The following is a 16072-nucleotide window of genomic DNA, read 5'->3' as shown; positions in this document are numbered from 1 at the left end:
ATGACACATTATAAACATTGCCAATGATATCACATATGCATTATTCTTGACAGCGATAGGACATGGCACCCAGCACTTTGATGCTTTAGAACAATAAAAAGAGAGAAAAAAAGGTTAGAGTTGATGCTATTAAGGTATGCAAATGCACAATTTCTCTAAGAGTTTGAATTTCTTCTTTTTTTATTTGGTAAAATACATAAATACATATTTTGATATGTCATGAATTTATATTTTCATCAAATAAGCATCAAATGCAATCCTAAAATAATTGTCTACTGAGCGAAATGTTGGCAAAAATCAGAATAAAAGTTATGAATCATTCTTAATATCAGTTATGTACCAACAAAAAACAGCTGAAGAAATGATATAACAAAATTCAAAATTTCATTAAAATATGTTCCCCAAGTATCACAGCCGGAAGTCTGATTTTTTTCCCATCACAAGCCTCACACACTTATCCATAGTTTGGCTCAAACTCATTATCCTGCCTAGTATTCAATGATTGTACTTCATTGATAACTTAGCTGAAAATCTCTCATTGCATGTTTGAAATATCATCTATAATTTCTTTAGATGTTTGAATTCAGAGCAAATGAATATCAATCTTCATGACTTGGACATTCTTACAACTTTGAGTCTAGGATTGCTTTAATTTTTTTTTGGCTCCCTTTTCATAGATTACTACAGGGAGAAACTCTTTGTTTTTTTAAATATATTTTCGCTAAATTCCGAGGGGTTGTGCAACAAATAGCGAATATATTCTTATTCGTGCAATGGTGCTAGATATCACATTCGGTGAAAGAAAGAAATGCACTATTAAACTCAGCTAATGCCCCGTTGAATAGAGCATCTTTCTTTCATCCCATGCAAAATCTCGCACCATAGCAATCATGCCTATTCACTATCTGTATACCATCTCCCATCATCAAATAACAACTACCACTAGCATGATTATACAAATCAGCAAAGATGTGAATTATATAGATTAACTATAATTATACCTATCATTTTTTAAATATTTCTGATAATTTTCTAACCTAACTCCTTTCCCGTTAGCACACGTTGATTGGGATAATTTCTGTTACATCTTAAATTACATCATAGCATTAATCTGTGACATACAGTATTCATAGTTAAGACAATGCCTGATTGCATAGTGTAATGAGAGTACCCTGCAATTTATTCAACTGCAATAAAAAATCATAAAACAATTTAACACACAAAAATCATAATCTATGATGAAAATGATAGGGGCTTTTAAAGTTTTGATAGCGTTACTGAATGTTTCCATAAAAATATCTGGTAGACTGGTACATGCACTTTACTATATCTAAGTGAGGAATGAAAATCAAAATAAATAGAATTGATGAAGAATTTATATTTGAATAATGTAGGACGATATACATGAAACTTTAAGCATAATAAACTTACTACCTCTGCAATCATGATTCTCGCTATATTACTGGTCAAGTTTAAGTATCTATATTTTTATTTCCTATTAGTCTTAAATTTATATCTATATGAGGAGAAAAAATATGAAGAATAAATATATGTCATGAATTTCATCTTAGATTCTGTTTTATGATTGGATAAAGATATGCACAAGGACTGGACTTCAACCCTTAAAAGGAAAGATACTTTGAATAAGAAGACAGTGTAAAAACATTTAAAATATAAAACATGAGGAGAGGTACTATTAAAAAAGCTCTTTGAGTCTTAGTACAAAAACAATATTTTAAGCAGACTAATAAAATTCAATCTTGGCAATATGCTGCTTGGCCTGTCTTAAAATCACACATTTGTGCAACACCACAAAAGTGAAAAACAAATTGCATTGCAACAGACTTCATGCATGAAACAAAATTTACTAAGGATGTGATAAAAAAACATGCAATGCTTATTACTCACTGCTTTAGACCTCTTTCATACCCTTACAAAACCATATATGTGATCAAACAATGTAAAATATTAATGGAGAATGAATACTTAAAAAGGCAACTTGTGTAAAGATTGTGCTAAAATTATGTCTGGGGCCCCATTTCATAAACTTGCTACAGAAATTGCATATTTTTCATTTTAACGTGTCTTTATGAAGAGGTACCATGAATTTTCGAAAATTTCAAATTGTGGGGATTCCATGTCGGCAACTGGACTTTGGAAGAAAAAGTACTTTTTGTATAATTTTGTTGTATTGTCATTTTAACCTATTCATATAATAATTGCAATGTATTAAACAGATACTTATGAAGAGTTTTATTAGCCCTGCTGCACTTTCACCCTATTTTGGGATCTCTTCCTCATATCTGTGGCTTTAGTCTCAGTATCTTATACTCCTACCTCTCATGTTTATTTTCTGTAAAGCACTGAGAGATGAAAGCAGAATATCATTATATCTCACTTTAACTTTCTCAGTTTATCATCTTTCTTCACTAGGAGTGTCTGCCTTTCAATAATTCACCTATCTTACAAACCAGTTCTGTGGGTTATTAGCCTTTCAATAATCCACCTATCTTACAAACCAGTTCTGTGGGTTATTAGCCTTTTAATAATCCACCTATCTTACAAACCAGTTCTGTGGGATATTAGCCTTTCAATAATCCATCTATCTTACAAACCAGTTCTGTGGGCTATTAGCCTTTCAGTAATCTACCTATCTTTCAACGCGTTCTGTGGGATATTAGCTATGGCAGTAGAGTCAACTACACCGATAAGAAAATAACATAATATTCTATGAATGAAAGTTTAATTTAAAAAGAATAAAAGAAACCCAAGAAAGATGTCATCAATGGGAATAACATTCACATCCTGATCACAATTGTCCACAATTGTCCAGTGCTTTCATTGAAACTAGTGTGTGTTTTGGACAATGGTAATAAAGAGAGCTTTGTCCAAAGAACAATACAATCTGCAGTAAATAGCACAAGAGGAAACTAGAATATCAAGGGTTCATTTACTTCCATTAAGCCAGAAGAGAGTAAATAAAGAGGCTTTTAATAGGAGGAAATTATAATCAAAATGATAATTATAATCGCACATGCGATCTTAAACACACAGGAGTAATGCCGAAAATTTGTTTTCAAAGCCAGAAGATGTTGGAAAATAAAAGTATCATTTTCAACATCAATATAATGGTAATGATACCACCTTTAGCCCCTTCGCTGAGCGCATATCAAATAAGATTAGAAAAAAAATTGCAGAACCCTAACTCAGGGGAGGGGGAGGGCTAAATGGCTTGCCCAATAAGTTAATATGATGCTTCAACATTTCCTAATTCTTTTCTTCAATATTGCTCAAATTTTGAGACCAAAATGTTGTTAGGTTACACAACATTTAGTAGAGTATGGCAGACCAAATCCAATGCATTCATAAATTCATTACTTCTTCTTATGATTAAAATTAAATAATTTCAAGTCACTTTATGATTGATATGTTACTGAAGATATTTTGAGTTAGAGCAGAATTCTGATTTTAAGCAAAAATTAGCATAATCGACCATATCACAGAATTTTTCCAAAAATTAACTATGCAATGTCACAGACTATGCCATGAGCAAAACATTTGCTGATTTTTGGAATGACTGCACAGTTAGCAACTAAGATCTGGAGGGGGAGTCACCCTCGGCTGTATAACCTACCAAAAGAGCCCAGCTGAGTTATGGTTCATATATCCTTCAATTTCTAACACTAGATATGAAAGAAGAGAAGATTTGGAAAAGACAATATCCTTTATCTATTGCAATATGTGTCAGCAGTTTCAAGTCAATAAATATTAAGAATAGAATTAAATAGATGAAATTGATCCAGACTTGATATTTTATGAAATAGTGCTTGACAGTCAGATAATGCTACTGGCTGGTCGTTGCTAGCTCACTCATCAGAATTCAATAACAAGAACTTAGCAAATGGGTGTTCAGAGCCAATACACACCTTTACTCTGCAAGGTAAGATATGTCAGATTGACTTCACAACTGAGAAAGAGAGGCTAGACCCAGATAAGCCTTCCTATTCAATCTATCCTACATGCATGCATATGGACGGTGTTGGGTCAGTAGTACATCAATAGGCTTTCCATTCGTTGCAGGTATCCAATAGAAATACAACAGGCAAACAGCAATGCATTCATGACAATCCTACATGGTCTGTCCCACTAAAGATATAGTCTATGTTCCAGTCTACATCAATTTGTTTCCATCTCCTCTTCACTGTCTGAAAGTCCATTACTGTGTCGTTTACTCCTAGCTCCCGTGTGACTCCGTAGTTTTCGGTCACAGGTTTCCGTGGCGATATGCTGTTCCTCTTCCTCTGCATCTCCATTTTGAGTTGTCTCTTCTCCTCTACTGGCTATAAACTGTGATAATGACTGGTTGTATTCCTCTACTCTATCTTTACGAAGGTAGAACAGCACATAGGCAGCTTTTGACTGCGTAAACACAAGAAATACATATATTAAGGTAAGATGATGTCACAACCTTGTATCCATTGTTAATGAATGGATATTCCTATGTTTACATTGCAGTAGTAGCATTCAGGTATTTACATCAAATATGAATTTCTGACCCCCTGCATGACGCACCGTCCTGAATTGATGTTTCCATTTTCTATTTCATATGAAAAGATGCAATGCTCTCAAATACCCATGGCTAGAGCAATTCAAGAAAAATGAGGTCGGATGTACTAAAATCATGATTTTATAGAACTGCACACGCATAACATAAATATAATACTGACATATCCATTAATAATCTGTTGAAATTAAAACATTAAATTTAAGTTATAAACTTGTGCTTTCTTTGTATGTTATTTTATGTATATGTACTTCGCAATCATATTCTACAACTGGGAATAACCCCTTCCATGTTTCAAGCTCCTCAGGATTGTAATAAAAAACGTTTTTTAATAAAAAACAACAAAATTTTTTCTAATTAAATGTGCAATTTTCTGTAAATCAATAGCACTATACAGAATGATTCAAGCTCTTGATGTTATAAATACATCTTTGGAGTAAGTAAGTGATGACTACAATTTTTTACTGAATGTCCTACAAAAAAAGGTTATATTTCCCCTAAATTACTAAATCATGGAAATTGAATGCTAAATAAAAACAAACCAAGAACACTAAAGTAGGTTGAAATTTCATACATGCACATGTATTCCTGGGATATTCTGAGTCTTGTCAATCGGGGGGGGGGGGGGGGGGGGGGGGGGTATATCATAAACTTAATATATGTGGGTTTCAAACCTTAATTTCATTAAATCAATATACTTTATATTATCATCCTAATCAGACATCTTGGCAGGAAATTTACAAAACTGTATTGCCCTAGATTTCATCAATAATAGGAAGGGATGGGTATATCATTGATATTTTCCTCGACCTTTCTCTGAGGACTGACTGTGTATTCAGAGACAGCACAAAATGTACCTTTAACTTTTCCCTGGTCTCATATCCAGGCATCTGAAGACGCATAAAAATAGATACGCGTCTAATTGATCCACGCAGCAACAATATACGTCGTAATGTCAATCAAGATGACAACGCTTTTAACTCCGACATTTCAATTACGTCACAATGGTAAAGCTTAGAGGCACAGCCTTCTCAGCATGAAAAATAGAATCAAATTCTTAAGGGGTAAAATATCTACATTTTCATGATTTTGCTCTAGATGTCTGATTTGGATAACAATAAAAATATTGACTGGCTAGTCGTCTTTCACTTTCAGGGAACATCAAATATATTGCCCTTTTAAAGAACCATATTGCCCTCGTCTAAAAACTTGGGCCAATATGATTCTATTGTGGGCGATTGATGTTTCCCTCAAGTCCAGTCAATATTATATAATTATTCTAATCAATCAATTATTTTGCTTAAAATGCAAATTTGGTTTTAAATCCTTAAATAAAGCCTTTGAACTGCTTTTTTTTTTTAATTGAGGAACTCTGATCAATCGCATATTAGAAAAAAAATAAGAATGAATACTTTTTTAAATGCTTTTTCATTTGTCATTTTTTCAGCATTGCTTCTTTTTAAAAGGACACTATTGGCAATAATTTTCCAATCATTAACAAAAAGTACAAATATTGATACAGATACAAATTTTGGCAAGAATTCGCTTTGGATTCATACATGAAATTACATTTTTGAGCAATTCAGGGTTATCATAAATGCAGACCCATGCATGCATCCCGAAATGGCCGTTTAAAACATGCCAACCCTGAAGCTCCTTGTAGCTTTTATTTTTAATATTGTTCAATCTCAATTTCAGATAATGCAACTCAGTTTAAAACATGCCAACAGGCATTTAAGTGATTTTATTTTCAGCTATTAATATCATTCAAGTGATTTTTTATTCAGCTATTAATATCTTTCAAGTGATTTTATATTCAGCTATTAATATCATTCAAGTGATTTTTTATTCAGCTATTAATATCATTCAAGTGATTTTTTATTCAGCTATTAATATCATTCAAGTGATTTTTTATTCAGCTATTAATATCTTTCAAGTGATTTTTTTATTCAGCTATTAATATCTTTCAAGTGATTTTTTATTCAGCTATTAATATCTTTCAAGTGATTTTATTTTCAGCTATTAATATCATTCAAGTGATTTTTTATTCAGCTATTAATATCTTTCAAGTGATTTTTTATTCAGCTATTAATATCTTTCAAGTGATTTTTTATTCAGCTATTAATAACTTTCAAGTGATTTTTTATTCAGCTATTAATATCATTCAAGTGATTTTTTATTCAGCTATTAATATCTTTCAAGTGATTTTATTTTCAGCTATTAATATCTTTCAAGTGATTTTTTATTCAGCTATTAATATCTTTCAAGTGATTTTTTATTCAGCTATTAATATCTTTCAAGTGATTTTTTATTCAGCTATTAATATCTTTCAAGTGATTTTTTATTCAGCTATTAATATCTTTCAAGTGATTTTATATTCAGCTATTAATATCTTTCAAGTGATTTTATATTCAGCTATTAATATCTTTCAAGTGATTTTTTATTCAGCTATTAATATCTTTCAAGTGATTTTATTTTCAGCTATTAATATCATTCAAGTGATTTTTTATTCAGCTATTAATATCATTCAAGTGATTTTTTATTCAGCTATTAATATCATTCAAGTGATTTTTTATTCAGCTATTAATATCTTTCAAGTGAATTTTTATTCAGCTATTAATATCTTTCACATGATTTTATTTTCAGCTATTAATATCATTCAAGTGATTTTTTATTCAGCTATTAATATCTTTAAGTGATTTTTTATTCAGCTATTAATATCTTTCAAGTGATTTTTTATTCAGCTATTAATATCTTTCAAGTGATTTTATTTTCAGCTATTAATATCATTCAAGTGATTTTTTATTCAGCTATTAATATCTTTCAAGTGATTTTTTATTCAGCTATTAATATCTTTCAAGTGATTTTATTTTCAGCTATTAATATCATTCAAGTGATTTTTTATTCAGCTATTAATATCTTTCAAGTGATTTTTTATTCAGCTATTAATATCTTTCAAGTGATTTTATTTTCAACTATTAATATCTTTCAAGTGATTTTTTATTCAGCTATTAATATCTTTCAAGTGATTTTTTATTCAGCTATTAATATCTTTCAAGTGATTTTTTATTCAGCTATTAATATCTTTCAAGTGATTTTTTTATTCAGCTATTAATATCATTCAAGTGATTTTTTATTCAGCTATTAATATCTTTCAAGTGATTTTTTATTCAGCTATTAATATCTTTCAAGTGATTTTTTATTCAGCTATTAATATCTTTCAAGTGATTTTATATTCAGCTATTAATATCATTCAAGTGATTTTTTATTCAGCTATTAATATCTTTCAAGTGATTTTTTATTCAGCTATTAATATCTTTCAAGTGATTTTTTATTCAGCTATTAATATCTTTCAAGTGATTTTATTTTCAGCTATTAATATCTTTCAAGTGATTTTTTTATTCAGCTATTAATATCATTCAAGTGATTTTTTATTCAGCTATTAATATCTTTCAAGTGATTTTTTATTCAGTTATTAATATCTTTCAAGTGATTTTTTATTCAGCTATTAATATCTTTCAAGTGATTTTATTTTCAGCTATTAATATCATTCAAGTGAATTTTTATTCAGCTATTAATATCTTTCAAGTGATTTTTTATTCAGCTATTAATATCTTTCAAGTGATTTTTTATTCAGCTATTAATATCTTTCAAGTGATTTTATTTTCAGCTATTAATATCATTCAAGTGATTTTTTATTCAGCTATTAATATCTTTCAAGTGATTTTTTATTCAGCTATTAATATCTTTCAAGTGATTTTTCATTCAGCTATTAATATCTTTCAAGTGATTTTTTATTCAGCTATTAATATCTTTCAAGTGATTTTATTTTCAGCTATTAATATCATTCAAGTGATTTTTTATTCAGCTATTAATATCTTTCAAGTGATTTTATATTCAGCTATTAATATCTTTCAAGTGATTTTTTATTCAGCTATTAATATCTTTCAAGTGATTTTTTATTCAGCTATTAATATCTTTCAAGTGATTTTTCATTCAGCTATTAATATCTTTCAAGCGATTTTTTATTCAGCTATTAATATCTTTCAAGTGATTTTTTATTCAGCTATTAATATCTTTCAAGTGATTTTTTATTCAGCTATTAATATCTTTCAAGTGATTTTTTATTCAGCTATTAATATCATTCAAGTGATTTTTTATTCAGCTATTAATATCTTTCAAGTGATTTTATTTTCAGCTATTAATATCGTTCAAGTGATTTTTTATTCAGCTATTAATATCTTTCAAGTGATTTTATTTTCAGCTATTAATATCATTCAAGTGATTTTTTATTCAGCTATTAATATCTTTCAAGTGATTTTATATTCAGCTATTAATATCTTTCAAGTGATTTTTTATTCAGCTATTAATATCTTTCAAGTGATTTTTTATTCAGCTATTAATATCTTTCAAGTGATTTTTTATTCAGCTATTAATATCTTTCAAGTGATTTTTTATTCAGCTATTAATATCTTTCAAGTGATTTTTTTATTCAGCTATTAATATCTTTCAAGTGATTTTTTATTCAGCTATTAATATCTTTCAAGTGATTTTATTTTCAGCTATTAATATCATTCAAGTGATTTTTTATTCAGCTATTAATATCTTTCAAGTGATTTTTTATTCAGCTATTAATATCTTTCAAGTGATTTTTTATTCAGCTATTAATATCATTCAAGTGATTTTTTATTCAGCTATTAATATCTTTCAAGTGATTTTTTTATTCAGCTATTAATATCTTTCAAGTGATTTTTTATTCAGCTATTAATATCTTTCAAGTGATTTTATTTTCAGCTATTAATATCATTCAAGTGATTTTTTATTCAGCTATTAATATCTTTCAAGTGATTTTTTATTCAGCTATTAATATCTTTCAAGTGATTTTTTATTCAGCTATTAATAACTTTCAAGTGATTTTTTATTCAGCTATTAATATCATTCAAGTGATTTTTTATTCAGCTATTAATATCTTTCAAGTGATTTTATTTTCAGCTATTAATATCTTTCAAGTGATTTTTTATTCAGCTATTAATATCTTTCAAGTGATTTTTTATTCAGCTATTAATATCTTTCAAGTGATTTTATTTTCAGCTATTAATATCATTCAAGTGATTTTTTATTCAGCTATTAATATCTTTCAAGTGATTTTATTTTCAGCTATTAATATCTTTCAAGTGATTTTTTATTCAGCTATTAATATCTTTCAAGTGATTTTATATTCAGCTATTAATATCTTTCAAGTGATTTTTTATTCAGCTATTAATATCATTCAAGTGATTTTTTATTCAGCTATTAATAACTTTCAAGTGATTTTTTATTCAGCTATTAATATCTTTCAAGTGATTTTTTATTCAGCTATTAATATCTTTCAAGTGATTTTTTATTCAGCTATTAATATCTTTCAAGTGATTTTTTATTCAGCTATTAATATCTTTCAAGTGATTTTTTATTCAGCTATTAATATCTTTCAAGTGATTTTTTATTCAGCTATTAATATCTTTCAAGTGATTTTTTATTCAGCTATTAATATCATTCAAGTGATTTTATATTCAGCTATTAATATCATTCAAGTGAATTTTTATTCAGCTATTAATATCATTCAAGTGATTTTTTATTCAGCTATTAATATCATTCAAGTGATTTTTTTATTCAGCTATTAATATCATTCAAGTGATTTTTTATTCAGCTATTAATATCTTTCAAGTGATTTTTTATTCAGCTATTAATATCTTTCAAGTGATTTTTTATTCAGCTATTAATATCATTCAAGTGATTTTATATTCAGCTATTAATATCGTTCAAGTGATTTTTTATTCAGCTATTAATATCTTTCAAGTGATTTTATTTTCAGCTATTAATATCATTCAAGTGAATTTTTATTCAGCTATTAATATCTTTCAAGTGATTTTTTATTCAGCTATTAATATCTTTCAAGTGATTTTTTATTCAGCTATTAATATCTTTCAAGTGATTTTATTTTCAGCTATTAATATCTTTCAAGTGATTTTATTTTCAGCTATTAATATCTTTCAAGTGATTTTTTATTCAGCTATTAATATCTTTCAAGTGATTTTATTTTCAGCTATTAATATCATTCAAGTGATTTTTTATTCAGCTATTAATATCTTTCAAGTGATTTTATTTTCAGCTATTAATATCATTCAAGTGATTTTTTATTCAGCTATTAATATCATTCAAGTGATTTTTTATTCAGCTATTAATATCATTCAAGTGATTTTTTATTCAGCTATTAATATCTTTCAAGTGATTTTTTATTCAGCTATTAATATCTTTCAAGTGATTTTTTATTCAGCTATTAATATCTTTCAAGTGATTTTATTTTCAGCTATTAATATCTTTCAAGTGATTTTTTATTCAGCTATTAATATCTTTCAAGTGATTTTATTTTCAGCTATTAATATCGTTCAAGTGATTTTTTATTCAGCTATTAATATCTTTCAAGTGATTTTTTATTCAGCTATTAATATCTTTCAAGTGATTTTTTATTCAGCTATTAATATCTTTCAAGTGATTTTTTATTCAGCTATTAATATCTTTCAAGTGATTTTTTATTCAGCTATTAATATCTTTCAAGTGATTTTTTATTCAGCTATTAATATCATTCAAGTGATTTTTTATTCAGCTATTAATATCTTTCAAGTGATTTTTCATTCAGCTAATAATATCTTTCAAGTGATTTTATATTCAGCTATTAATATCATTCAAGTGATTTTTTATTCAGCTATTAATATCATTCAAGTGATTTTTTATTCAGCTATTAATATAATTCAAGTGATTTTTTATTCAGCTATTAATATCATTCAAGTGATATTTTATTCAGCTATTAATATCACATTTATAGTATATAGCAGCCATATGTGGTATGGAAACATTAATGAACAATACTTACAACAACTTGTTCCTTGTTAGCATCAGACACTGAGCTATCATCAAAGTAGTTCCAGTTTTGTGTACATGCATTTTGAGCATATGCAGTGTCTGTAGAATCAAAACAATACACAAGTATATATCACTTAATATGTTACATACAATAGTGTTGTATATGTGGAAATTTGAAGTTAATACGAAGGAACCTAAAGTCCTGTGGGGTTTCAGTAATTCTACCTCTTAGGTAGCCTTTGTCATCCATTTTGTATGAATTTGAATAATTGAAGGACTAAAGTTGTAATTTTCCTGTTATTTGAGATGCACCCCCCCCCCTTTTTTTTTAACTTGCCAGCCATTTACATGGTCCAATGAAATTTGGCACACATATTCTTTACAATATGAACTACAAGCCAGTACAAAATGTATTAGTTATTTTTAAATTATTATGATAAAAATATGCATTCTTTTCCATGAAAAACATTATTTGCCTATTCAACACCCAATTTTGTTTTCTCCAGTTCTTATCCTAGTAATATTATTTTCACAGAAAAATTGTGGAAGCCAAATTTCTCCTTATGTATTTCTTTGTTTCTATCTTTTTTATTCCAATGGAAATTATTAAAGACCATTTAAGAACTAAATTTAATACTAAATTTATTCAGCAGACCAATTAGAATGAAAAATTATTACTTTTTAATGAATTCCATCTCCCATTGACTTTGTACACAAAGTATGAAAATGAGCCATTTTCGACACAACATTGTCTCATACTAAAGCCATTTGGTGTCACGATGCTACACTCATGTATGTTGCAAATTTTGTCTCAACAGTTGTGTGAGACTTCAAAGGAAAATGCCATAAAATTTTGAAGCATCATATTTGTGTGTTCAAGAAGCATCAAGTTGGGTTCCATAATGCCCCCCCCCCTTAGGGTTGAAGCTAAAAAGTCATTTCAACAGTGAAACTTTTTCTATGATACCTATTACATTATGGATTTTGATTCGGTATAATTTTATTTGTAGTATGCAGCATCATTTCTCTTTTAACATTCAGCATTCTACTACCACTGTATAAACATAGCAAGTTGTTAATTATTCAATCAATGGTGTTACTTACAGTGTCCTCCTCCCATTCCTCCATAATGATTACTCACAGCTACCAGATCATACTGATATGGCCCACCATTCGGACATATTACACTACGGGACATGTCAAGATTCCTAAAAAGAGTTAAGAAAAGTGACAGAGAGAAAGAAGAGGCGATTATAGCATCAGTGACATCAATCATGTTCTCATAAATCAGAAAGAAAAGATCACTTAAAAATTGTCTTCACTGCAAGAAATATATTGCGATATCATTAATTTCTTAATGGTGATCTATGATCTACATAAATATAAAATTGATGGTAACTAAATTGTGCTTTAGAAAACTACGAAAAAAATTGGTTATTAAATTCTATTAAGTTCAATGATGTTTCATTGCCGAGGATCTTATTGGCATATTGATATGAGACAATAAAAAATACTCTGTAGGAAAAATAACTAATGTATCTAGCTTTCCCTTGAAAAGACACGATGTAAAAGAGAACTTACTCTGTAGGGAAAGTAACTAATGTATCTAGCTTGTCTCTCAAGAATCGATTATAAGAGAATCGCTTGAGATGAATGATAAGCACTTTGGGTAATTTCCAGAGATCAAACTTCTTTGTAGCCTGCTGGTGCTTTTTACAAGCTGGACAATACCTGTAAAAGAACAAATAATTGAATAAAGATCTTTGTCACTTTGTCACAATTATCAGCACACTAGTTTGAATCCTTTACACTGGAATAACATAAGGTAAACCACTAGCCCTAGCCTGACTCCTCTCAGTAAAAAAGATCTCAATAGATGGTAGACAATGAATAGGTGTTAGATCAGTGGATAATTCTCAGAACTTTGGTATCAAAACATCTAGGATTCAAATCCAAACATACATCCTGTATCGTTTGGCAAGACACTTATCTATGTTTGCCGCTTTTCACCCAGGAGTAGTAAAAGGGTTCAAGGAGGAAGGAATTCTTAATCAAGTTAACCATCCTAAAACCAGGGTAATAATATGCAGTACTTACATACTCTTTTATATTAATCATTAAAAAAATTAGCATTCAATATATTGACAACTTTCAACTTTCTTCTTTTAGGATTAAAATTTTCTTTTTGTTACAACGCATTTGTATTGAGACAGTCCATCTGTCTCCATTGTGATGTTAATCTGAATCATACTTCTACAGTCTCAGGAATAATCATTAATCCATTATGTTCATTGCATCAATGCATTTACTTAAATGCATATGCATTTCAATTTTGATGAAAGGTTGCACGGTCTTCTATCCTCGACTTTAAATTCAAGCATAGCAAAAACTTAAGATTTCTATTGCTATGTCAAAGTTATGAAATGTCAAAGTTATGAAATTGATGAATATGTACTCACCATGAATCTTCCTTCTCTAGTGTTTCTTCTGTAAGGAAGAGATTAAGACACTCACTAAGATCTACTTGTTGCTTTCTTGACACACTTCGTAGGTTCATACTTTCATGAGGCTCAGAATCCTGCAAGTTGCAAAACAAAATCATAACACAATAAACTAAAAAGTAAATCTAACCTGATACATTTCAAGATTGTAATCTTATTTCCATAACTCATATTTTTTCTATACTTCTTTTTGTGAGGATCATTTCAAGCAAGCCATGTTTGTATTAGCCACACATAAAATTGAACACAACATCATACCTTGTATGGTGTAAATAAAAATTATTTAAATGGAGATCAAAAATTCTTGCAAGGATGTCAATAAATAATTCTGATCACACAAAAGAGAGGAAAGAATGATACAAGATAACTTACTTCTGCTTCTGTTTCAATGTAGAACTTATTTTTTGCCTTGTCCTTCCAATCTAGTGCTATGTATGTACGATCTAGGTAGGAACAAAAATCATACAGAAATGGGGAAACATATAAGATGAATTTAAATAGAGAATAGAAAATGATTTTTTCAATTATAATAAACTTTATCCAAAACATCTCTTTGTTAAGAAATAAAACAGCAATATAAAAAAAAACAATCAAATATACAGTTAATTTGTACATTTTATGATACATGTGCCCCCAACTTTATTTTGACAGGCTTATGGGTTGACCAATACAAAAATGCACAGCTAAAGGTTCACTCAATTTCAATTACCAAGATGATCAACATCTACCATACTACACACTAACACTATCATAACAAAGGGTGTCTGAAGAAGTCTGTGACATCTTCTATACTATACACTAACACTATCATAACAAAGGGTGTCTGAAGAAGTCTGTGACATCTTCCATACTATACACTATCATAACAAAGGGTGTTTCCAGAAGTCTGTGACATCTTCCATACTATACACTAACACTATCATAACAAAGGGTGTTTACAGAAGTCTGTGACATCTTTCATACTGTACACTAACACTATCATAACAAAGGATGTTTGAAGAAGCCTGCGATATCTTCCATAGTAAACACTAACACTATCATAACAAAGGGTGTTTAAAGAAGTCTGTGACATCTTCCATACTATACACTAACGCTATCATAACAAAGGGTGTTTGAAGAAGTCTGTGACATCTTCCATACTATACAATAACACTATCATAACAAAGGGTGTCTGAAGAAGTCTGTGACATCTTCCATACTATACACTAACGCTATCATAACAAAGGGTGTCTGAAGAAGTCTGTGACATCTTCCATACTATACACTAACACTATCATAACAAAGGGTGTTTGAAGAAGTCTGTGACATCTTCCATACTATACACTAACACTATCATAACAAAGGGTGTTTGAAGAAGTCTGTGACATCTTCCATACTATACACTAACACTATCATAACAAAGGGTGTTTGAAGAAGTCTGTGACATCTTCCATACTATACACTAACACTATCATAACAAAGGGTGTCTGAAGAAGTCTGTGACATCTTCCATACTTTACACTAACACTATCATAACAAAGGGTGTTTAAAGAAGTCTGTGACATCTTCCATACTATACACTAACACTATCATAACAAAGGGTGTTTAAAGAAGTCTGTGACATCTTCCATACTATACACTAACACTATCATAACAAAGGGTGTTTGAAGAAGTCTGTGACTTTGACTTACTGTTGAACCTGAGTGGTGCCCCATCATCTTTTAACCTTGCTAACTCTGCACTGCCATAGGAGTTGACTAGAGTCATTCTGAAGAGAAGGGATCGTCGGTCTAATGGCTTAGATTTAGATTTCTTCTCCTTGGATGGAGGAGGATCATCTTTATGATTCTGATTGGTTTCATCTCCTGAGCTACAATGATCCTTTGAATCAGAATCAGAGTCCATCTCTGTTTCTGACCAACAAACAAAATGAGAACAGAATGTATGAGAAGTCAAGTCAAATAGATCTAACAAGGGATTATTTCATATCATATCATTTCAATTTATTTTCTTTTGGGGGGAGGGATCATCTGGTTTCAAAGTGGTGTTGGACTCAGATAAAGTATGTCTTCTGCCACAGGCCTATGTATAATAGGATGGTCTAGATTCATATACAAATGATCAGAAA

The 16072-nt window shown here is 29.3% G+C and overlaps 1 protein-coding gene across 2 annotated transcripts in view; it reads right to left on the bottom strand.

Annotated features, from left to right (window-relative positions):
* Positions 1-3457: 3457 nt before the first annotated feature.
* LOC121410019 (ubiquitin carboxyl-terminal hydrolase 4-like) overlaps positions 3458-16072 on the bottom strand; it is a 36131-nt gene continuing 23516 nt past the window's right edge. The window contains exons 16-22 of one of the 2 annotated variants that reach the window (XM_041601837.1): positions 15636-15857; positions 14338-14408; positions 13924-14042; positions 13046-13195; positions 12569-12672; positions 11475-11563; positions 3458-4419 (exon numbers count right to left, since the gene is read on the bottom strand). In XM_041601837.1, coding sequence (XP_041457771.1) covers positions 4177-4419; positions 11475-11563; positions 12569-12672; positions 13046-13195; positions 13924-14042; positions 14338-14408; positions 15636-15857 — 998 coding nt within the window. In that variant the 3' untranslated portion in view covers positions 3458-4176. The remainder of the gene's footprint in view (positions 4420-11474; positions 11564-12568; positions 12673-13045; positions 13196-13923; positions 14043-14337; positions 14409-15635; positions 15858-16072) is intronic. The other variant, XM_041601838.1, reaches the window with a different exon arrangement.

Source organism: Lytechinus variegatus, chromosome 3 (genome assembly GCF_018143015.1).
Source record: "Lytechinus variegatus isolate NC3 chromosome 3, Lvar_3.0, whole genome shotgun sequence".
Lineage (NCBI taxonomy): Eukaryota > Metazoa > Echinodermata > Echinoidea > Temnopleuroida > Toxopneustidae > Lytechinus > Lytechinus variegatus.
Note: the sequence above shows the minus strand (reverse complement) of the source record. Positions and strands in the feature narration are given on the sequence as shown.